This window comes from Mytilus edulis, chromosome 13 (genome assembly GCF_963676685.1).
Source record: "Mytilus edulis chromosome 13, xbMytEdul2.2, whole genome shotgun sequence".
Taxonomy (NCBI): Eukaryota; Metazoa; Mollusca; class Bivalvia; order Mytilida; family Mytilidae; genus Mytilus; species Mytilus edulis.
In genome coordinates this window covers 74614946-74635124 of record NC_092356.1, presented here as the reverse complement: position 1 = coordinate 74635124, position 20179 = coordinate 74614946, and the positions used below count along the sequence as shown (strand labels likewise).

The 20179-nt window shown below is 33.4% G+C and overlaps 3 protein-coding genes across 3 annotated transcripts; all 3 read left to right on the top strand.

Annotated features, from left to right (window-relative positions):
• The first annotated feature begins 844 nt into the window (after window positions 1–844).
• On the top strand, window positions 845–1852 carry LOC139500566 (uncharacterized). Its single transcript, XM_071289315.1, has one exon. The coding sequence runs from the start codon at window positions 845–847 to the stop codon at window positions 1850–1852; it is 1008 nt and encodes a 335-aa protein (XP_071145416.1).
• Window positions 1853–2176: 324 nt separating this feature from the next.
• On the top strand, window positions 2177–3130 carry LOC139500565 (uncharacterized). The gene has a single exon (XM_071289314.1). The coding sequence runs from the start codon at window positions 2177–2179 to the stop codon at window positions 3128–3130; it is 954 nt and encodes a 317-aa protein (XP_071145415.1).
• Window positions 3131–3257: 127 nt separating this feature from the next.
• On the top strand, window positions 3258–4451 carry LOC139500564 (uncharacterized). The gene has a single exon (XM_071289313.1). The coding sequence runs from the start codon at window positions 3258–3260 to the stop codon at window positions 4449–4451; it is 1194 nt and encodes a 397-aa protein (XP_071145414.1).
• Window positions 4452–20179: the final 15728 nt, after the last annotated feature.

Sequence of the window (20179 nt, the reverse complement as noted above, 5' to 3'; positions counted from 1 at the left end):
TCTGACCAGCCATAGGACCAAAATCTATGTATATGTATATCTATTAAATAGCCATCCAACTAAATTTACTGTTTGCAAAACTATGAATTATTCTTGATAATAACGATGGTTTTGTCCAAGAAGGATACCCCTGGCCTCACAACTTTTTGGAACTTTTGGTCCTCGACGATCGTCAACATGGTAGTTATTATGGCTTTCAAACTTTTTACATCTGAGCATAGTTTTGTGTGGATGTAGCGTGCGTATGGTGTATAAAAATATTATTAACTTGTTACCTTTGAATGGCTATCATTCGTTTATTTCTCTTTCCTTTATTTTCAAGATGAGAATAACAAATATAACTTCAAAACCAAATACATGAATTTGGGATAGAAAAGTACCGTGACACGTCTTTTAGTAATGTGAAATCACACTCAAATATAAGAGAAAACAAACGACACAACGGAAACATAACGTTAACATGTTACACACACAGAAACGAACTATGATATAACAATGGCCATTTTCCTGACTTGGTACAGGACATTTTTAAAGAAAAAATGGTGGGTTGAACCTGGTTTTGTGGCATGCCAAACCTCGCACTTTAATGGAAATGTTAAATATAACTGTCGGTGATTTAGAGACAGTTTAACTTACGCGTAAAACGTTAACACTACTTTTAACGCCGTTTCCATTCACATTGTTAACGTCATCATTATCTTCTGTTAACGTTGTGCTATTGTTAGGTATCATGTTACTATATTGAGTTGAGATTATACGATCAAACGAACCAGACGTTGTTTTACTGCCTTCTAGACATTAAGTTAACCCATCCGTCACATTGGTGCTGTGACCAGAGGATATAATGACGAAAAAGAAAGCCATTAGAGTGGGCCATCGAGGAGCCGCATGGAGATTAATTTCAAAGATTGAAGAGGAATTAGAGAAAGAAACAACACAACGCGACGAAATAGAAAGCCTATGTGAAACCTTGAAGAAAAAGAGGGATATTCTTTCGGAACTTGATAATGAAATATTAGAGGAGATTGCAGAGGAAAACATGGAAGCAGAGATAGAAGACTCAGATCGGTATGTTTTAGATATAGAACGAACTATGACAAAAGTACGCAATTCATCAAATTCAAAACAGAAAAACAAATCAAATGAAACTAGCTCTAATCAGAACTTAAATCCAAATGCAGCAGAGTTTGTGTTTATCAACTCCACATCTACATGTACTACTCCACATCCCATGCAGAATAATGATATGCAATACAGATCGTCAATGAACGCAACAAATTCAAGCATCTACCACAAGCTACCAAAATTGAATCTTCCATATTTTAATGGCAATTTGTTAAACTGGCAACCTTTCTTGGATGCGTATCAATCAGCAATACACGATAACCAAACATTAACAGACGTGCAGAAATTTACGTATTTGCAAAATCAAATTCAGGGAATAGCCGCGCAATGTATCGCCGGTTTACCACTCATAAGTGCAAATTACTATCAAGCCGTATCAATACTGAGAGAGAGGTTTGGTCAGAACCACAAAATCACGAACGCATATATTCAGAATTTAATTGATTTACCCGCACCGAGGTCAAACGCAGACAGTTTGAGAAACTTTTCCGACAGAATTGAGTGTAGCATACGCGGATTAGAATCGCTAGGAACAAACGAGAGTACATTTGGAGCCATTCTTACGCCTATTATATACAATAAATTGCCGTCCGACGTACGAAAAAACACAACCCGAGATCGCGGAAACGACGACTGGAACATCGAATCATTGCGAACAGCAATTAAAAGGGAAGTATGCGTACAGGTCGCAGTACAATCTACAGGTCAAAGTAATGAAGATTTATAAATTTTACCGACCGCTTCGTTTATTGTCAAAATAGAGACAAACTAAATTAACGGTGTTTAATTAATCAAACTAAAACCAGGGGAACAAAATAAGTGCCGCCAGTGCGGAAAGAGACATCACACGAGTATACATGTACAAGTACATAACACAGAACCAAAGAGCTTAACCGAAAACCAGTATAGTACACAAAAGACCGTCGCACATACCGCCGTAGAGGAAACGCCACTGGAGCTAACCACATCCTTACATTCTACTGTTACTGCACATACAGATGTTTTACTGAAAACTGCCGTAACTCCAGTTTGGTCCGAAAATCGATCTATCATGACAAATATTCTACTTGACGAGGGAGCACAAAACTCATTCATAACTGAAGATTTAGCTAGAAAACTAGGAATTGAATCCACCGAAAAGATTGCACTGGAAATATCGGGATTTGGAGGAAACGAAGGACAAGTTCGTCATCTTGATAAAGCAAACATAGCTATTGAAACAGTTGATAATCAAAGAATAGAAATAGAAGTAATAATAGTACTGAAAATTGCCGCTCCTATTCAGACAAAATCACAAAAGGAAATCAAAGCACTGCCATACTTACGTGGTTTACGACTCGCACATCCGATATGGGCAGAAGACAAGTTTAACATATCTTTATTGATTGGTGCAGACTATTACTGGTCAATAGTTGAAGACGAAATAATAAGAGGAAATGGACCGACCGCAGTAAAGTCGAAAATAGGTTATCTCTTGTCGGGACCCGTACTAACTAAAAACGGAAGTAGTTCAAAACAATCAGCAATGTTGAATATTTTGACTGATCACAGAGCCGTTGTTTGCGACTTGGAAAAGTTTTGGAACTTAGAAGCGTTGGGGGTTTCAGGAAGCGATACCATTAAAAGTCAGTCGGAAGTTGTACGAGAATACGGAGAAAAGTCTATAATACTAGAAGATGGAAAGTACACAGCTAAGTTACCATGGAAACCAGATTTCCTTCCGCTACCACATAACATGGAATTGGTTAAACAGAGGACAAGTAGCGTTATTAGGCGTTTAGCAAACAAACCCGATTTATTAAAAATGTATGGAGATATCATAAGGGAGCAGGAGAGAAGACATTTTATTGAAAAGGTTGAGGAAACAAAACTTCCTACCGATCGACCAGTGCACTATATCCCGCATCATCCTGTTGCCAAGGAATCATCTACTACGCCAATACGCATTGTTTATGATTGTAGCTGCAAAGATGGAAGAGATAATTCAAGTCTAAATGAATGCTAAGAATCACACTTAACTGTTATGAATGATATTACGGGAATACTTGTGAGATTTCGCGCTAAGAAATATGCTACAACATCAGATTTAGAAAAGGCATTTCTACAAAAACAGCTCGACGAGAAAGACCGAGATGCAACGAGGTTCTTATGGCTTAGCGATCCTACAAACACACCCGCGAATAACATATCGCTTCAAGTCCGTACTCTTCGGAGCTACATGTTCGCCATTCATTTTGAGCGCCACACTTCTCAAGCATTTTAAGGAAAATCCGGGGAAACTTTCAGATACACTTGAAAATGGGTTATATGTGGACAACATTTTAACTAGCTTTGATAACGAAAATGACGTAATAGATTATTACAGGAGATCGAGAGAATTACTTACGAAAGGCGGATTAAACCTACGCTCATGGAATTCAAACAGTCCAAAATTACAAGAAAACGCTAGCAAAGAAAAAACCTTAGACAAAGATGAGCTTACTAAAATTCTTGGTATGCAATGGAACGCTAAATCGGACAAGTTGTTTTATCAAAGTAACACGTTCGAGATGGACAAAAAAGGAAAACTGACTAAAAGATATATTTCACGGCTATCATCCAAGATTTTCGATCCGTTAGGACTATTAAGCCCAGTTACTGTAAAAGCGAAAATCTTTATGCAATCACTTTGGAAACTAAACTTGGAGTGGGACGAAATATTACCGGAAGATATCCAATCAAAATGGATATTAATTTCACGAGATCTAGCAACGAGCTTAGAAACAGAGATTCATCGAAGTACTCAAACACAAAACGAGAATAACAGAAATTTACCAACTCTTCATGTATTTACCGATGCTTCAACTCATGCGTATGGTGCATGCGCGTACATCATGTATGACAGAAAACCAACAATAGTAATGGCAAAGAATCGAGTTGCGCCTATCAAGACTATAACTTTACCAAAACTAGAGCTCATGGGGGCTGTAATTGGAGCGAGGCTTGCTGATCATATCTGCAAAAACTTTCCAGAAACTTTCAGTGAAATACAATTTTGGAGTGATAGTCAAGTCGTACTAAGTTGGCTTACATCCTTAAAACCACAGAGACAATTTATCAGAAATAGAATTGAAGAAATTAAAAGTGTGTGTGGAGATAATGTATGGAGATACTGCCCTACAAAAGACAACGCCGCAGATCTGCTTACACGTGGTATAACATCTGAAGAACTGCAACAGAATGAAATGTGGTTTAGTGGACCTAAATGGTTAAACAGCAAAGAAGATTGGTCGACATGGAACGGAGACAACGTAACGTCTAGTGTAGTCTATGTCGGAGAACGATGACAAAATTGAGTCTATGGAGAAAAATCAAAATGTATGTATTGGTATAGGAGAAATCATAGATATTGAACGGTACAATTCTTATAGAAAACTAACCCGCATTAACGCATATGTAATGTGATTCGCAACAAACTGCAGAGCAACAGAAACTGAACGAAAGAAAGATTTGTTACGTAGTGATGAAATTAAAAATGCAAAATTCCTATGGATAAGATATACACAAGGTAAAATATTTAGTGACGAAATAAATTGTATAGATAATTCTACAAAACGTAAAACACTTGTGCGACAATTAAAGCTCTTTCTAGACGAAAAGCAATTGTTACGATGTGGTGGCCGCCGGATAGACAATGCGACAGTGGGAGAAACAGTCAAGTTTCCATATCTGTTACCGGCAAAGAACCGTCTCACACATTTGATAGTGTTAGAAGCACATGAGAATACACTACATTCAGGAATAAATATCACTCTAGCATACATACAACAAACATTTTGGATTCCGAAATTAAGACAGTGCGTCAAATCTATATTGATGAAATGTGTAACGTGCCGAAAAGTAATCGGAAAATCTTATCCCGCACCAGAAATTCCACCATTACCAAAAGAGAGAGTTCAAGATGCCACACCCTTTAGCATAACCGGTGTAGACTTCACAGGTGCGCTAACGACAAGAAACAGAAACAACGAAGAATCGAAGGTTTACATTTGCCTATTTACATGTGCTGTCACTCGAGCCGTACATTTGGAATTAGTTTACGATCTCAGCGAAGAATCTTTTTTATTGTGTTTCCGGAGATTTGTAAGTCGACGATCAGTGCCGAAAATAATGATGTCAGATAATGCGCTAACATTTAAAGCTGATTCAAACGAAATTTCATGACTTTGCAATTCTAGAAAAGTTAAAGAAAATATTCAGAATTATGGCATTGAATGGAAGTTCATCCCAAATAGAGCTCCATGGTTCGGAGGCATGTGGGAAAGAATGATTGGCTTAACAAAAATATCACTTAAGAAAGTATTAGGAAGTGCACATGTCAACAATGAGACTCTAAGGACTGTATTAAGAGAGATCGAAGCCACACTCAACGATCGACCAGTAACGTATATTTCAACAGATATCAGAGATCCGGAGCCGCTTACACCATCCCATCTTATACATGGACGAAGGATAACAACTTTATCGTATGGATCGTCAAAAAGCTGCTATTGACAATCTAAATATTTGTGAATTAACACACACAAACTTGAACAATCAAGCGATACGACAGAGACAATTGATTGAGAACTTCTGGACAAGATGGAAAGGAGAATACCTTACTTCATTGCGAGAATATCATAAAAGAGCTGGAGTCGACGTTCGGAAGATCAAAGAAGGCGATGTCGTTCAGATACACGACGAATCAAAGCGCGTGCATTGGAAACTTGGAGTTGTGCAGGACACTATTAAAGGCAAGGACGGCTTAGTACGCGTCGCTATGGTGCGTACCAAATCAGGAATTACAAATCGACCCGTGACAAAACTCTACCCATTAGAAGTCAACAGCATGCACTATTATCTGAGACGAAGTGAACGAAGAAACTAACGTGTGTGAACAGACTTGTTATTTTTTTCTTATTTGTGAAAAGAATGTAAATTCAAAGAGTTTTTTACGTAATTTAATAATTTAATCCTTTTTTCATTATTTGTGAGATCAATCTATTTTTGTTCTTTCCGCATGCCACTACATATCACAGCTAATGGACATTGCATCTGGTGGCCCCGAGTATGTCGGTGATTTAGAGACAGTTTAACTTACGCGTCAAACGTTAACACTACTTTTAACGCCGTTTCCATTCACATTGTTAACGTCATCATTATCTTCTGTTAACGTTGTGCTATTGTTATATATCATGTTACTATATTGAGTTGAGATTATACGATCAAACGAACCAGACGTTGTTTTACTGCCTTCTAGACTTTTAGTTAACCCATCCGTCACAATAACATTAAAATGACAACATAATATTACAGGACTACAATACAAATAAATAGGAGAACGTATTCGACAAAGAAACACAAGAATAATAGAAAACTAAAGGCATCAGGCCAAGACAGGGATTAATGTAATTGCTATTGTATTGTACATAGCTCAATTCAATTCAATTCAATTTCAATTTCATTTCTTTTTAAATTTAAAGCAAAAACAAATGATTCCTAACTATTAAAATGAACTACTGTGCTTTGACGATGACAAACCTGGTTTTATTTACATCGGTGGCATCATCAAGTAACGATGAATAACTAATAACTACCCGAGTTGGTTAATGTTCCTAAGAGGTTAACTTTAAGTGCCGATCTGGAAAATCACTGAAGAGAATTACAGTTTGTTAATGAACATCAGGTGCAGTATAATGTACACCACTAAGACTTTTATTTTTGACAAGGTCAGAGTTTAGTTATTTATACAGTATCATCTATTGAAACTAGGGTAGTGAGTTATAACGACATGTGATCTTGATGTCCAATACATTCGTTAGTACCTAACACGCATGCACTCATAACATAATTGATTTAAATACTGAGTCTCGTATGTAAAATAATCACTTTCTGGAGAATTTTCTTACCATAGAAAACTATCAAACAGGATTTAAATAAACAGACGTATCAATAAATAGTCTGAATTGTTGTCGGATTTAGTTTATTACAGAAGTCCAGGTAAGTCTTGTTTCCCTCTTTCAAAATAACATACTAGGCGATTTAAGCACATTTTAAGGAACATAGTCTGAATAACAATATTTACATGAAGTAAACTAACAAACAAATGTGAAAATAATCATTGAGTTGTAAAATTTATATATGTTCCATTTGTAAGAATTAAAAAAACTAAATATTACACATATTTTTGGTAGATAACTTAAGCTATTAAATTGATTTTAACCACTGTGTAAATGAGTTCCCGCTTGTATTACATTGGTACTTTTATGAATAATTGGAGCCTGTTTTTAATTGATTGATCTCCCGGATGATATAATCAATAGTCTTGACTGGCGCTTGTGGGGAATAATTTGGAGGAGAGGTCTAAAATGAATAGCAATACGTTTATAGTCTCCATACAAATTTTTCGAAAACAACAATATAAAAGGTTATTTTTATAAAATTGGAGTGTCAAACTGACCATAACATAATTTATTTTAGATAATCATTATACTAACAAACATTTGTAGGGGTAGTTTGTTTGTCTGCTGATTATGCTATGACATGACTGTGTGATTTTTATTTTAGTGTAATGCATGCTCATAAAGCAGTCTCTACTACTTACCGTTACCCTACGCCAGGTTGAAAATAAAGTTATAGTTTATATGTTTTATTGGGCCTTTAACCCAAAACATAGGATAAAAGGTCAAACAAAAAATATAAACTATACTTTCCTAAATTTTACTGTAGGAATTCAATGTTTATTGAATCAAACTTCATAGATAAATAATATAACTACAACAGTAATAAAGGTGCAAACAAGGTGCAACAACTTACGAAGTATGATAACTTATGCATCTTGATTATTACCAACATTTTCCTTTTTTACATTATACATTTTTTACGTTTTGTTTTAATTGTGTTTTGTGTTTGTTTTTTTTTTTTTTGGTGTTCTTACGTTGCTGTCTTTTGAGGTTTACATATATCCTTGTAGCCATATTCGATTACAAAAAAAATCAATTTTCTTCTCAAAACGAGATTATTAGGAACAAGTAGGGATGTTCGTCTTTTTTTTAATTTGCCACAAAAACACCACAACGGGCAATTGCAAGTTTATAAATAGATGATTCAGCATGGCTACTAATTTATTTTTAGTCGAATATGTCTTACCTTGCATATTATGAAAAATAACATTTGCATACCTTTAAACAGAAACTTTGAATGGATATCAACTCGTTCATTTAAATATGTATGCATTAATTATTCTTTTTGTTGTATGCGGATTGTGTTGTATTCTCTCAATGAAACAAAATACTGGATATCGAGTTGCAACATTAATACAAACATGTAGCGTCTCTTTAAAAGTAATAAAATATGAATAAATCATACAAAAAGCAGCAAAATAAACATTGATGTATGATGGCGTTTGTTTTTTTTTTTCTGCAGTTCAGTATTTCTTGTGTTCCCCTGATTTTAGTTTGATTGATTGAACACCGTTAATTTAGTTTGTCTCTATATCGTTTTTTAAAGTTAAAGTCCCTAATCTGATCAAATGTTTTTGTAGATCAAGTTAGCTAATTTAATCTTGTAGTTTACAGGCCGTCTACTATGAGTTATCAATTTTTTTATATTCATAATTCTGTTATGTTAGGAATGATTGAAACTTGTTTCTAACTGATTGATCGCCTAGATGTTTTGCTATACTCAGCAGATAATTAGGGCCCCGCCTTTAGGCGGGTCGCCCTATAGTGATCAGTCTGTCCGTCCGTCTGTCCGTTCTTAACACTTTCGTGTCCGCTCCATATCTAGAGAACCATTATGATTTCATACTTTATACTTTACATGAATATTAACCACCACCAGAGGGTGTGTCATGATGTATGTACAACTTCCTAGGTCAAAGGTCAAGGTAAAAAAACTTAGGTTTCAGTTGACAACCCCATGTCCTTTGGTGAAGATAGTGTCCGCTCCATATCTAGATAACCGTTATGATTTTATACTAAATACTTAACATGATTATTAACAAACACCAGAGGGTGTGTCATGTTGTATGTGCAACTTCCTAGGTCAAAGGTCAAGGTCAAAAACTTTGGTTTCAGTTGACAACCCCGTGTCCTGTGATGAAGATCGTGTCCGCTCCATATCTAGATAACCGTTATGATTTCAAAGTTTATACTTGACATCCATTTTAACAACCACCAGAGGGTGTGTCATGATGTATGTACAACTTCCTAGATCAAAGGTCAAGGTCAAAAACTTTGGTTTCAGTTGACAACCCCGGTTCCTGGGGTGAAGATCGTGTCCGCTCCATATTTAGATAACCGTTATGATTTCAAAGTTTATACTTTCATCCATTTTAACCACCACCAGAGGGCGTGTCATGATGTATGTACAACTTCCTAGGTCAAAGGTCAACGTCAAAAAAACTTTGGTTTCAGTTGACAACCAAGTCCTGTGTTGAAGATTGTGTCCGCTCTATATCTCGAGAACCGTTATGATTTCAAATATTATACTTGACATCCATTTTAACCAACACCAGAGGGTGTGTCATGATGTATGTACCACTTCCTAGGTCAAAGGTCTGTCTGTCTGTTGGTCTGTCCATCGCTAACAAATTTGATACATACTATATTTTGAGAGGACAGCTGTTATTATTTCATACTTTATACCTGACAAACATTTTCAACTTAACATATATATTAACCAACACCAGAGAATGTGTCATAATGTATGCATCCTAGGTCAAAGGTCAGTCCGTCAGTCTGTCCATCCGTTTGTTGTTCTTAACAAATTGTGTCCGCTCTATTGAAGGCATAAATCTAAAAATATGTGACAAATATCAATTGGGCAGCACCTTTAAACATATTGTTCAAAAACATCATTCCATATATCCAGAAGTCACCTTAGAGTAGTCAACAATGAGTTCACATCATGCAGTCATATCACTATTATACTATGAAAGTAAGTTGAGAATATTTATCAGTTTTAAGTTAAAATCTTAGATTAAAATCACACATGAGACTATGTAATAACTTCAAATAATGCTTCATAGCAGATTATCCATACAACTTATTTACCCCACATTATTGACAGCGGGGCCCACAGAGATGGCTTCCATCTCAATGATATCTAGTACACATAGGCATTATGGTTGGAACGGAATATTTTCTGTATCAACAATAGGTTGTCCAATAATCTGGACTGTGATATGTTGGAACGAATTGGGAGGAAATTTGCAAAAGCAATTATTATGGTGAATTGCGATACATAGTCTTCTTTAAAGTTTAATAACACTGAACATTCTAATATCAATTATAGGCATATGAGTTAATTCTCATCTTGAACAATCATTTTACAGATTTTCATTGAATGTGTAGCGTGACTGCTTATGAATGCTATGAAGGGATTTTGTGCAATTTTTGTATAACAGTCTTGGTATTTTGTTGTCATCAAATCCTTTGAAACTTGACGTTTGAAGAGCTCAAAAATGTTCAGAGTACAAATGTTAAATGGTATCGTTATGATCCTGACTATAAAAAGGACACATGTTATCTGCCTGCATTTCTGCATCAACATAAGTAACACAAGTAACATAATTAAGGATAATCAGTTGCTAGATTTGGTGCACTGTTTAGTTAGACGCAATTGTGTTTCTAAAAATACCATAAACTATATGATAAGGGTATCATACATTAGTCTAGGATATGTGACATCACCATTCTAAGACTATACGTACGTTTATGTTTTTTGCTTTTTTTCACAATGTCAGTATTTTTTAAAATATATAATAAAAAAAGACAATAACTGTCCGCACTTCTAGTGAACGATAATTTTTCTTTAAAAACAAAGGAGTAGGTCCGGTAAGACCCCTTTTTGGCCCCAATATATGGCAGTTTTACAAAATTGTTAAAATGTAAATTTTTAGTTATTTATTGGACAGTTGAATGCTTCTGCTACATGAATATGGGCTGTTTTTGACAATACAATGCACAAATATCGGCTTGTAGCACCATTAAGTCATGCTAAATTACTGAAATCTTCAAAACTCTATCATTTTAATTAAATTTTAGACGGTTTCCGTGTAAAACGAAAGTGGCCGCATTCGTGTTCATCCATAATATTGAAATGTAAGCCATATTTTATAATAATACATAACATATATAAACATTGTGGATGAACAGGATGCGGCCACTTTCATTTTTGACAAAAACCATCTGAAAAGTGACGTTTTTTGACATATTTGAGAGATTTTTCATATTTGAGCTTGAATCGGATCGTTTTCAATGACTTAATTAGTTAAAATCTTTCACAAAAACTAATTGAATCAAGTAAAATAGACACTTAAGTGTTTAAAAAGGGGTCAAAATCTTTCGTCAGATGAAACTGAAATTTGAGGCCAAAATGAGTTCTTACCGGACCTACTCCTTTCGAAATATTAAATCGTCTTAATGGTCCTTGTATTCATGGTACAATTGTGTCCATTCTTTGTTTTTCTTTTTGAAATAAAAAAAAAAAGACTGTTTCCGTTTATCGTTTATGATTTCTCGAAAACCAAAAACGGAAAAAGAACGTGTTTTAGTATTTGCTTTTTAATTTCTCGAAAGGGGAATTTTATATTTTATTTTAATTATTTATCGTATTGTAATGTACAATGTTTCCTTTCTTGTTTCAAATTCATTGATCTAAGATATTGTCAATCTTAATACCCCGGTGTTCTTTTATATCAATGTAGACGAAATAAAACGCTTAACTTTTAAATTGAACTACGATAATTAATTAATATGACGTATATAATATTATACAAACAAAGGCCACATCAGTATACCGCTGTTCAAAATTCATAAATCGACAGACAAAAAACAAAGCCGGGTAACAAACTAAAACTGAGGGAAACGCATCAAATCTATGATTACTACGACAAAATAGAAACACAACATTAAAATGTAACACATACAGAAACTGAAATATAGCAATGGCCATTTCCCTGACTGGGTACAGGGCATTTTGAAATAAAAAGGGTGGGTTGAGCCTGGTTTTGTGAAATGCCAAACCTCCCGCTTTAATGCCAATGTTGATATCATCATTTAAATGACAATATTACATGACAGGACTACAATACAAATATATAGATGGGTGCAGTCCGAACCTGTACAGCAATTGTACTTGATAACCAGTCATTTTGGACAGGTCAAAGTTAACCAGTGACCGGATTTAGGACTGCTCTGACCAGCCATAGGACCAAAATCTAGCGGACTTGATCCTAGGACTGTTTTTATGTCTTCCATAAGAATAACATGGAAACAGGTCCGCTATTGCAATAAGTTAACTTCGAACCAGTCATAAATGGTTCACAGTTTGATCAGAAGAAACAACCACAAAGCTAGATAATACAATTAATTATCTAATAACTACTTCAATTAAATATTAATTAGTATTATAATTTTCACTGTTATTAATATAAGTTAGATGAGTCATACAAATATAATCTTGAATTTCATCCAAATTCTATGAATTTTCGGAACACATTTTAGAAATTTACATGTGACGTCACATTGGGCGTTACATTGACTATGGCTTACAGGGCTGTGATTTCGTAATGTATTAATTTTTCATCTATAGCTACTCAAAACTGCAGTTTAATCATGTATATCTATTATATAGTCATTTTATTAAATTAACTGTTAACTTAATTATGTATATCTATGCAAGGACGTATATAAAATGTTAGTTACATAAATACATCATTATTAGTTACACGACCTTGATTTATGTAGATACAATCAGCAATATTTTATTTTCAGGATAGAATTTATTATACAAAATTAAAGCATCATTAAAACACATGACTACAAAAAATTTTCTGCACCAGTCAAGAGTCCCAGCATGTCCTCCTTTTGATAAATATATTGATATTCTTACAAAATGAAAGCATTATTAAAACACATGACTACAAAATTTTGTCTGCACCAGTCAAGAGTCCCAGCATGTCCTCCTTTTGATCAATATATTGATATTCTTATGCTGTACTGTTATATCAATGTCCCAGGTTAGGGGGATGGTTGGGATCCCGCTAACATGTTTAATCCCGTCACATTATTTATGTATGTGCCTGTCCCAAGTCAGGAGCCTGTAATTCAGTGGTTGTCGTTTGTTTATGTGTTACATATTTGTTTTTTCTTTCATTTTTTCACATAAATAACAATGAATAAGGCCGTTAATTTTCTCGTTTGAATATTTTACATTGTCTTATCGGGGCCTTTTATAGCTGACTATGCGGTATGGACTTTGCTCATCGTTGAAGGCCGTACGGTGACCTATAGTTGTTAATGTCTGTGTCATTTTGGTCTTTTATGGATAGTTGTCTCATTGGCAATCATACCACATCTACTTTTTTATATGTAACAAAAATTCAGTAGTTTTGATACCTCATGCTGACTTATACAACAAAATTATTTGACGTCATCGACCAAAACTGACCATAAAAATGTATGTGCACTTTAATTTTAAATCTGTATACCCACATAGTAAATCAGCCATATTTTTTATGTCATAATTTAATATAAACTACAATGGACAACAGTATTGCAATACAATAACAACAAATTTTTTTCCTCATAAATTAAGGGTGCCATCATGTCCTTCTTTTATTCAATATATTGATACGTAGCAAATTTCAGTAGTTTTGATACCTCAAGCTGACTTGTACAACAAAATTATTTGACTGTTTCAATCAAAACTGACCATATGTGCACTTTAATTTGTAAATCAATATACCCACATAGTAAATCAGTAATATTTTTATGTCAGGATTCAATACATAATACGATGGACAGCAATATTGCAATAAAATATCAACACATTTTTGTTTGCATAAATTTACTGTGCTAGCATGTCCTCCTTCTATTCAAAATATTGATTCGTAACACAGTATCATTAGTTTTGATACCTCATGCTGACTGATACAATAAAATTATTTAAAAAACATTGACCAAAACTGACCATATGTTCACTTTAATTTGTAATTCTATATTCCCGCATAGTACATGTAGCTATAGTGAATCAGTCATATTTGTTAAGTCAGGATTCAATTTATAATACAATGTACAGCAATTTTGCAATACAATTACAACAAATTTTTGTTCCCATAAATTTTGGGTGCCAGCATGTCCTCCTTTTATTCAATTTATTGATACGTAACAAATTTTAATAGTTTTAATACCTTATGCTGACTTGTACAACAAAACTGTTTGACGGCTTCAATCAAAACTGACCATATGTGCACTGTAATTTGTAAATCTATATAACCACATAGTAAATCAGCCATATTTTTATGTCATGATTTAATACATAATACGATGGACAGCAATATTGCAATAAAATAAAAACACATTTTTGTATGCATAAATTTACTGTGCTAACATGTCCTCCTTTTATTCAAAATATTGATTTGTAACACAATTTTATTAGTTATGATACCTCATGCTGACTCATACAATAATTGTTTTTAAACACATCGACCAAAACTGACCATATCTGCACTTTAATTTGTAATTCTATATACCCGCATAGTACATGTAGTAAATCAGTCATATTTGTTATGTCAGGATTCAATTTATAATACAATGAACAGCAATTTTCCAATACAATATCAACACATGTTTGTTTTCATAAATTTTGGGTGCCAGCATTTTCCCTTTTATTCAAAATATAGATACGTAACAAATTTCAGTAGTTTTGATACCTTAAGCTGACTTCTACAACACAATTACTTCACTGCTTCAATAAAAACTGATCATATGTGCACTTTGATTTGTAAATATTGATACCCACATAGTAAATTTATCATTAATATTTTTATATGTCAGAAAACAATATATAATATAAACGACAGCAATATTGCAATACAGTTACAACAGATTTTTGTCAACAAACATTTAGGCTGCAAGCATGACCTCCTGACATTGAAAGTATCAATACGTAACAAAAGTTCAGTAGTTTTGTTTGCTCATGCTGACTTGTACAACAAAATTATTTGACCCTGTCGATCAAAACTGACGATATGTGCACTTTAATTTGTAAATCTATATACACAAATAGTAAATCAGCCATATTGTTTATATCAGGATACAACATATAATCAATGGACAGCAATTTTGCAATAAAATAACAACAAATTTTGATCGCATAAACTTAAGGTGCCAGAATGTCCTCCTGTTATTCAAAGTATGATACGTAACAAAATTTCTGTAGTTTTGAAACCTCATGCTGACTTTTACAACAAAGTTTAATGGACCGCATAGACCAAAACTTACCATATGTGCACTTTAATTTTTAGATCTAGAGACCCGGCTAGTAAATCAGCCATATTTTTAATGTCAGGATTCATTATAGAATACAATGAACCGCAATATTGCAATACAATAACAACAATTTTTGTTTGCATACAATAAAGGTGCCAGAATGTCCTTCTGTTATTCAAAGTATTAATACGTGACACAATTTCAGTAGTTTTGATACCTCATGCTTACTTGTACAACACAATGATTTGACCCTATCGATCAAAACTTACTATATGTGCACTTTAATTTGTAAATCTATATACCATCATAGTAAATCAGCCATATTTTTTTATGTCAGAATTCAATGTATAACACAATGGACAGCAATATTACAATGAAATAACAATAAATTTATGTTAAAATAAATTTACGGTGCCAGCATGTGCAGCTTCTATTCAAAATTTAGATACGCAGCAAAATTTCAGTAGTTTTAATACCTCATGCTGACCTGTAAAACACAAATAGTTGACCCTGTAGATAAAAACTAACAATATGTGTAATTTGTAAATCTATATACCAACAAAGTAAATCAGCCATATTTTAGTTGTCAGGATTCAATGCAAAACACAAGGGACAGCAATATTGACACATTTATGTTTGCATAAATTTACAATGCAAGCATGTTTTTTTTTTTATTCAAAATATTGATACGTAACACATTTCAGTAGTTTTGATACCTCATGCTACCTTGTACAACAAAATTATTTGAACCCGTCGAAAGAAACTGACCATATGTTTAATTTGTAATTTTATATACCCGCAAGTAAATGTAGTAAATCAGCCATATTTTTTTGTCACGATTAAATGTATAATACAATGGATAGCAATTTTGCAATACAATAACAACACAATTGTGTTCTTATCAATTCACAATGCCAGCATGTTTTCCTTTTATTCAAAAAATTTAGACGTAACACATTTCATTACTTTATATACCTTATGCCGACTTGTACACCAAAATTATTTGACCGCTTCAATCAAAACTGACCTTATGTATTATAACTATTTTGATATGAGTGTCACTGATGAGTCTTATGTAGACGAAACGCGCGTTTGGCGTACCAAATTATTATCCTGATACCTTTGATAACTATTTACACCACTGGGTCGATGCCTCTGCTGGTGGACGTTTCGTCCCCGAGGGTATCACCAGCCCAGTAGTCAGCACTTCGAATATCAATTATGTGGTCATCTTTATAAATTTCCTGTTTACAAAACTTTGAATATTTCGAAAAACTAAGGATTTTCTTATACAAGGCATAGATTACCTTAGCCTTTTTTAGCACAACTTATTTGGAATTTTGGATCCTCAATGCTCTTCAACTTTGTATTTGTTTGGGTTATAAATATTTTGATATGAGCGTCACTGATGAGTCTTAATAGAGATTTCCAATAAAATGACATACGTACCTAACTCGACGTACGCACGTAACGGGACCGGTTATTGCTAACCAATTAATTTTGTTAAAAGCGTTACTGAAGTTTTAACTAAGTATTCCTCAACTATGAAACCCATTCATAATAAATTTTATCAATATCAATATTTCTAAGATGATGAAAAACGAAAGAAATCATGATTTTTATATATCACGTGATTAGTGAGATTCCCGCCTAACTTCACTGACATAAGACCACGTATATATACGTATCGTTACCTATCATACGATTCATGGAAGTTGTCTTTCATGGTTTTGACAAAGACTTTGCTTTTCAGATATAATTGCAAAATTTAATGAACATATTATTTGATATTTGTATTGATTTTGTTTGTCGTGATCAGATAGATTCTTCTTTTCGATTTTCAATGTTTTATAATATTTAATGTCCGCGGGTATTAATTTATATTAATTTATATAGATTTTGTTGTTATTTCAGAAAAAAAATGTTACTATCATAACGTGTCTCAGTTAAAGTTGAAAACTGTGCTTGCATAATTCTTTATTAAGTATCATTTCAAACGTTCTCTTCTTCTGCACTTGATCTCCTCAATTTACAATCTTGTAAAAACAAATTCAACAGGGAAAACGTACGTCAACGGGAAGTTAATATTTAAAAAAAACATTACAGGTCATGTACATCTTTAATATTTAGTAGTTGACATATACTTTTCTTTCAAATGAAAGTCAACGAACATTAAAAAGAGAAAATTGTAGTTGATAATAATGTGTGTAAATAAATGTGTACACCAATTCGTTATATAGATTGTAATTTAGAAGGTGTACTTGATTATCAATAATATTGATGACTAATAACCTGCATTGACCACTGTGGATAGTAAACTATCAACTTATTATAGTAATTGGCTAAAAATATCCTGTCCCCAAGTATTTCCAATTTAAAGTGGATGAGAATGTCAATTTACATAGTTTTTACACATTTTTGAGACAACTATAATGTTACTTCAGTCTTTACGGGAATTTTCTTTACTCGTATTTATTCAATTAAAAGTAGATTCTAAAGCTATCGCATATGATATATTGATTGGGTTGACTAAAATTTTAAGTTTCAAATTTTGTCTCGCTTTGGAGGTATATATAAAAGTGACAACTATGCGACAGATCCAATGACAGGATCACCAGTGAAGGTGTTATACGACTGACAAAAAAAACATTTTATATTCATAATTATATACTTGTATATGGGATTGACTGGTAGCAGGCTAATCTCTAATACAAATTCAATTATTCTATTGGACCCCTTGTCGAATGACTTTAAGACTGTATTTTTCGGCTTCTCCACCAAGCATGATGCATACAGGAGCAAGAGCAGGTATTGGTTTACTCGTAGAAAGACAAGTGTTTCTTTATAGTGGTAACGCTCTCTTGTTAGCTAGCATATGAAAATGCGACTCTTAATTGTCGGGCATGTTTAAAAAGGTTTATGTATTTATCATTATAATTAATTTTCATCATCCTCAATATATATGTTATATTTGTCGCTGGATATAAGACATACATCAGTATCATCATCAGCATAAGTACTATAGCTTGAGGCATAATCTTCGTCGTGAGTACATGTCTTATATATAGCTTGAGGCTTCTTCGTCGTAAGTATAACGTGAGGTTTAATTCTTATTTTATATTTTAGCCAGTTTATGTCGAGAACTTATTTTACGCATGCATATCTATGATACATAGTTTTTATAAATAACCAAGCTATAGCCATTTGAGATCATAGACGTATGTTTATCGAATAATCACGATCACAATTAAAACAGATAGAAAGGGATTGACTCGTGAGACTGAAACGAAGCATAAAAACAGCTAGCCATTTCTAGTATTTCCAAATAAGCTCCATGTACCGAAATGATAGTATCCACATATGCTGAACACTATCTTTAAAACAACTAAAACTAATAAATAAAGAATAATTATCCCGTTCATAATATTGATTTCGTACTGTTACACCAATTGCCGTTGTACGGATGTGACTGTCTCAAGTCAGAAGCTTTTAATTCAGTGCTTATCGTTTGTTGTTGTGTTTTCGTTGGTTTTTTTAACATTTATTTGGCTGTTAGTTTTTGTTGTTTTACATTTGTAATTTTGGAGCCTCTTATAGCTGACTATGCTGTATAGGCTTTGCTCATTGTTGAAACCCCTTCGTTGGAGAAAAGTTGTTATAATTTCTGTGACATTTTTTCTTTTGTGAAGAGCTGTTTCATTGAAAATCATACTACACCTTGATTTTTGTATATATCACAAATTAAGAATACAAAAATCATAGACAGTCTAGAAAAACGAGACCTTATGTCATGTCAAAAGTACAGAGTATCTGTAGGACCATTAGTGGTCATAATTGTATAGCAGATTTTATGTATTGAGTGAGCTACTAAATCACGGGAAAAAAATCTAATTCAGTTTGTAGTCTTAAACTTTTAAATCACATGCGAGATGCCTAATTTTCAGATACTGTTGTTTTTAAAAAGTATTTATCAAAGTCAAACGACAATCATTTCAGTTTTTTTTTCGTGCAATACAGTTCGTGATTATGGCCGGATCCAAGATATTTGAAAGAGGGTGTAGTTTTCGATAATTGAATTTACTCTGACGAGCGAAGCAATGCAAAAAACAATTTAGACAATGATACGCTAAAAATGATATTGTGGAAAACATGATATTTTAATTAAAACTTATTTAACGATCGAAAAGGGGGAGTACGCCCTCTTCCCCTGTATCCTCTTATGCAAGTTTAGGTATACTTGAACAAAAACCTCGCCCCATAATTTGGTATAGGTAAAGACGAGAAAGTACTTTTGAAAAATATATCATTGATATGAATTTCTGCCCATATCAAATTATCTTCAATTAAATTATAGAAAAATATTATTTTGTTTTAAAAGTCGAGTACACCTTTTACATCCGGGTGTGTTGGAATTTACTCTAAACGTTAAATCTTTTTAAAACAATAAAAAGGCAACCTTCTCGCTTCGGATTTCGTTATTTTAATATTTGTATGCTAAATGTCGTCTGGTAGTTTTTAAAATTCATAATGTGAGAAGAACTTAAATATGGGTCAAGTGAAGTGACAAGAAATGATGGTGTGTTTGATAAGAAGTTGCTAATTTACTTGTTCCATTATAGTATTTATGTAAAAAAAATCATTCAAAGTTTAATGACAAAATATTTAAAGAGTTAAAAAAAATAGCTGGGGTTGTTTTTTACTGAAGGCATATTTCAGCAACAATGCGTGTTCAAAGAGCAAAACATGTATACATTGGC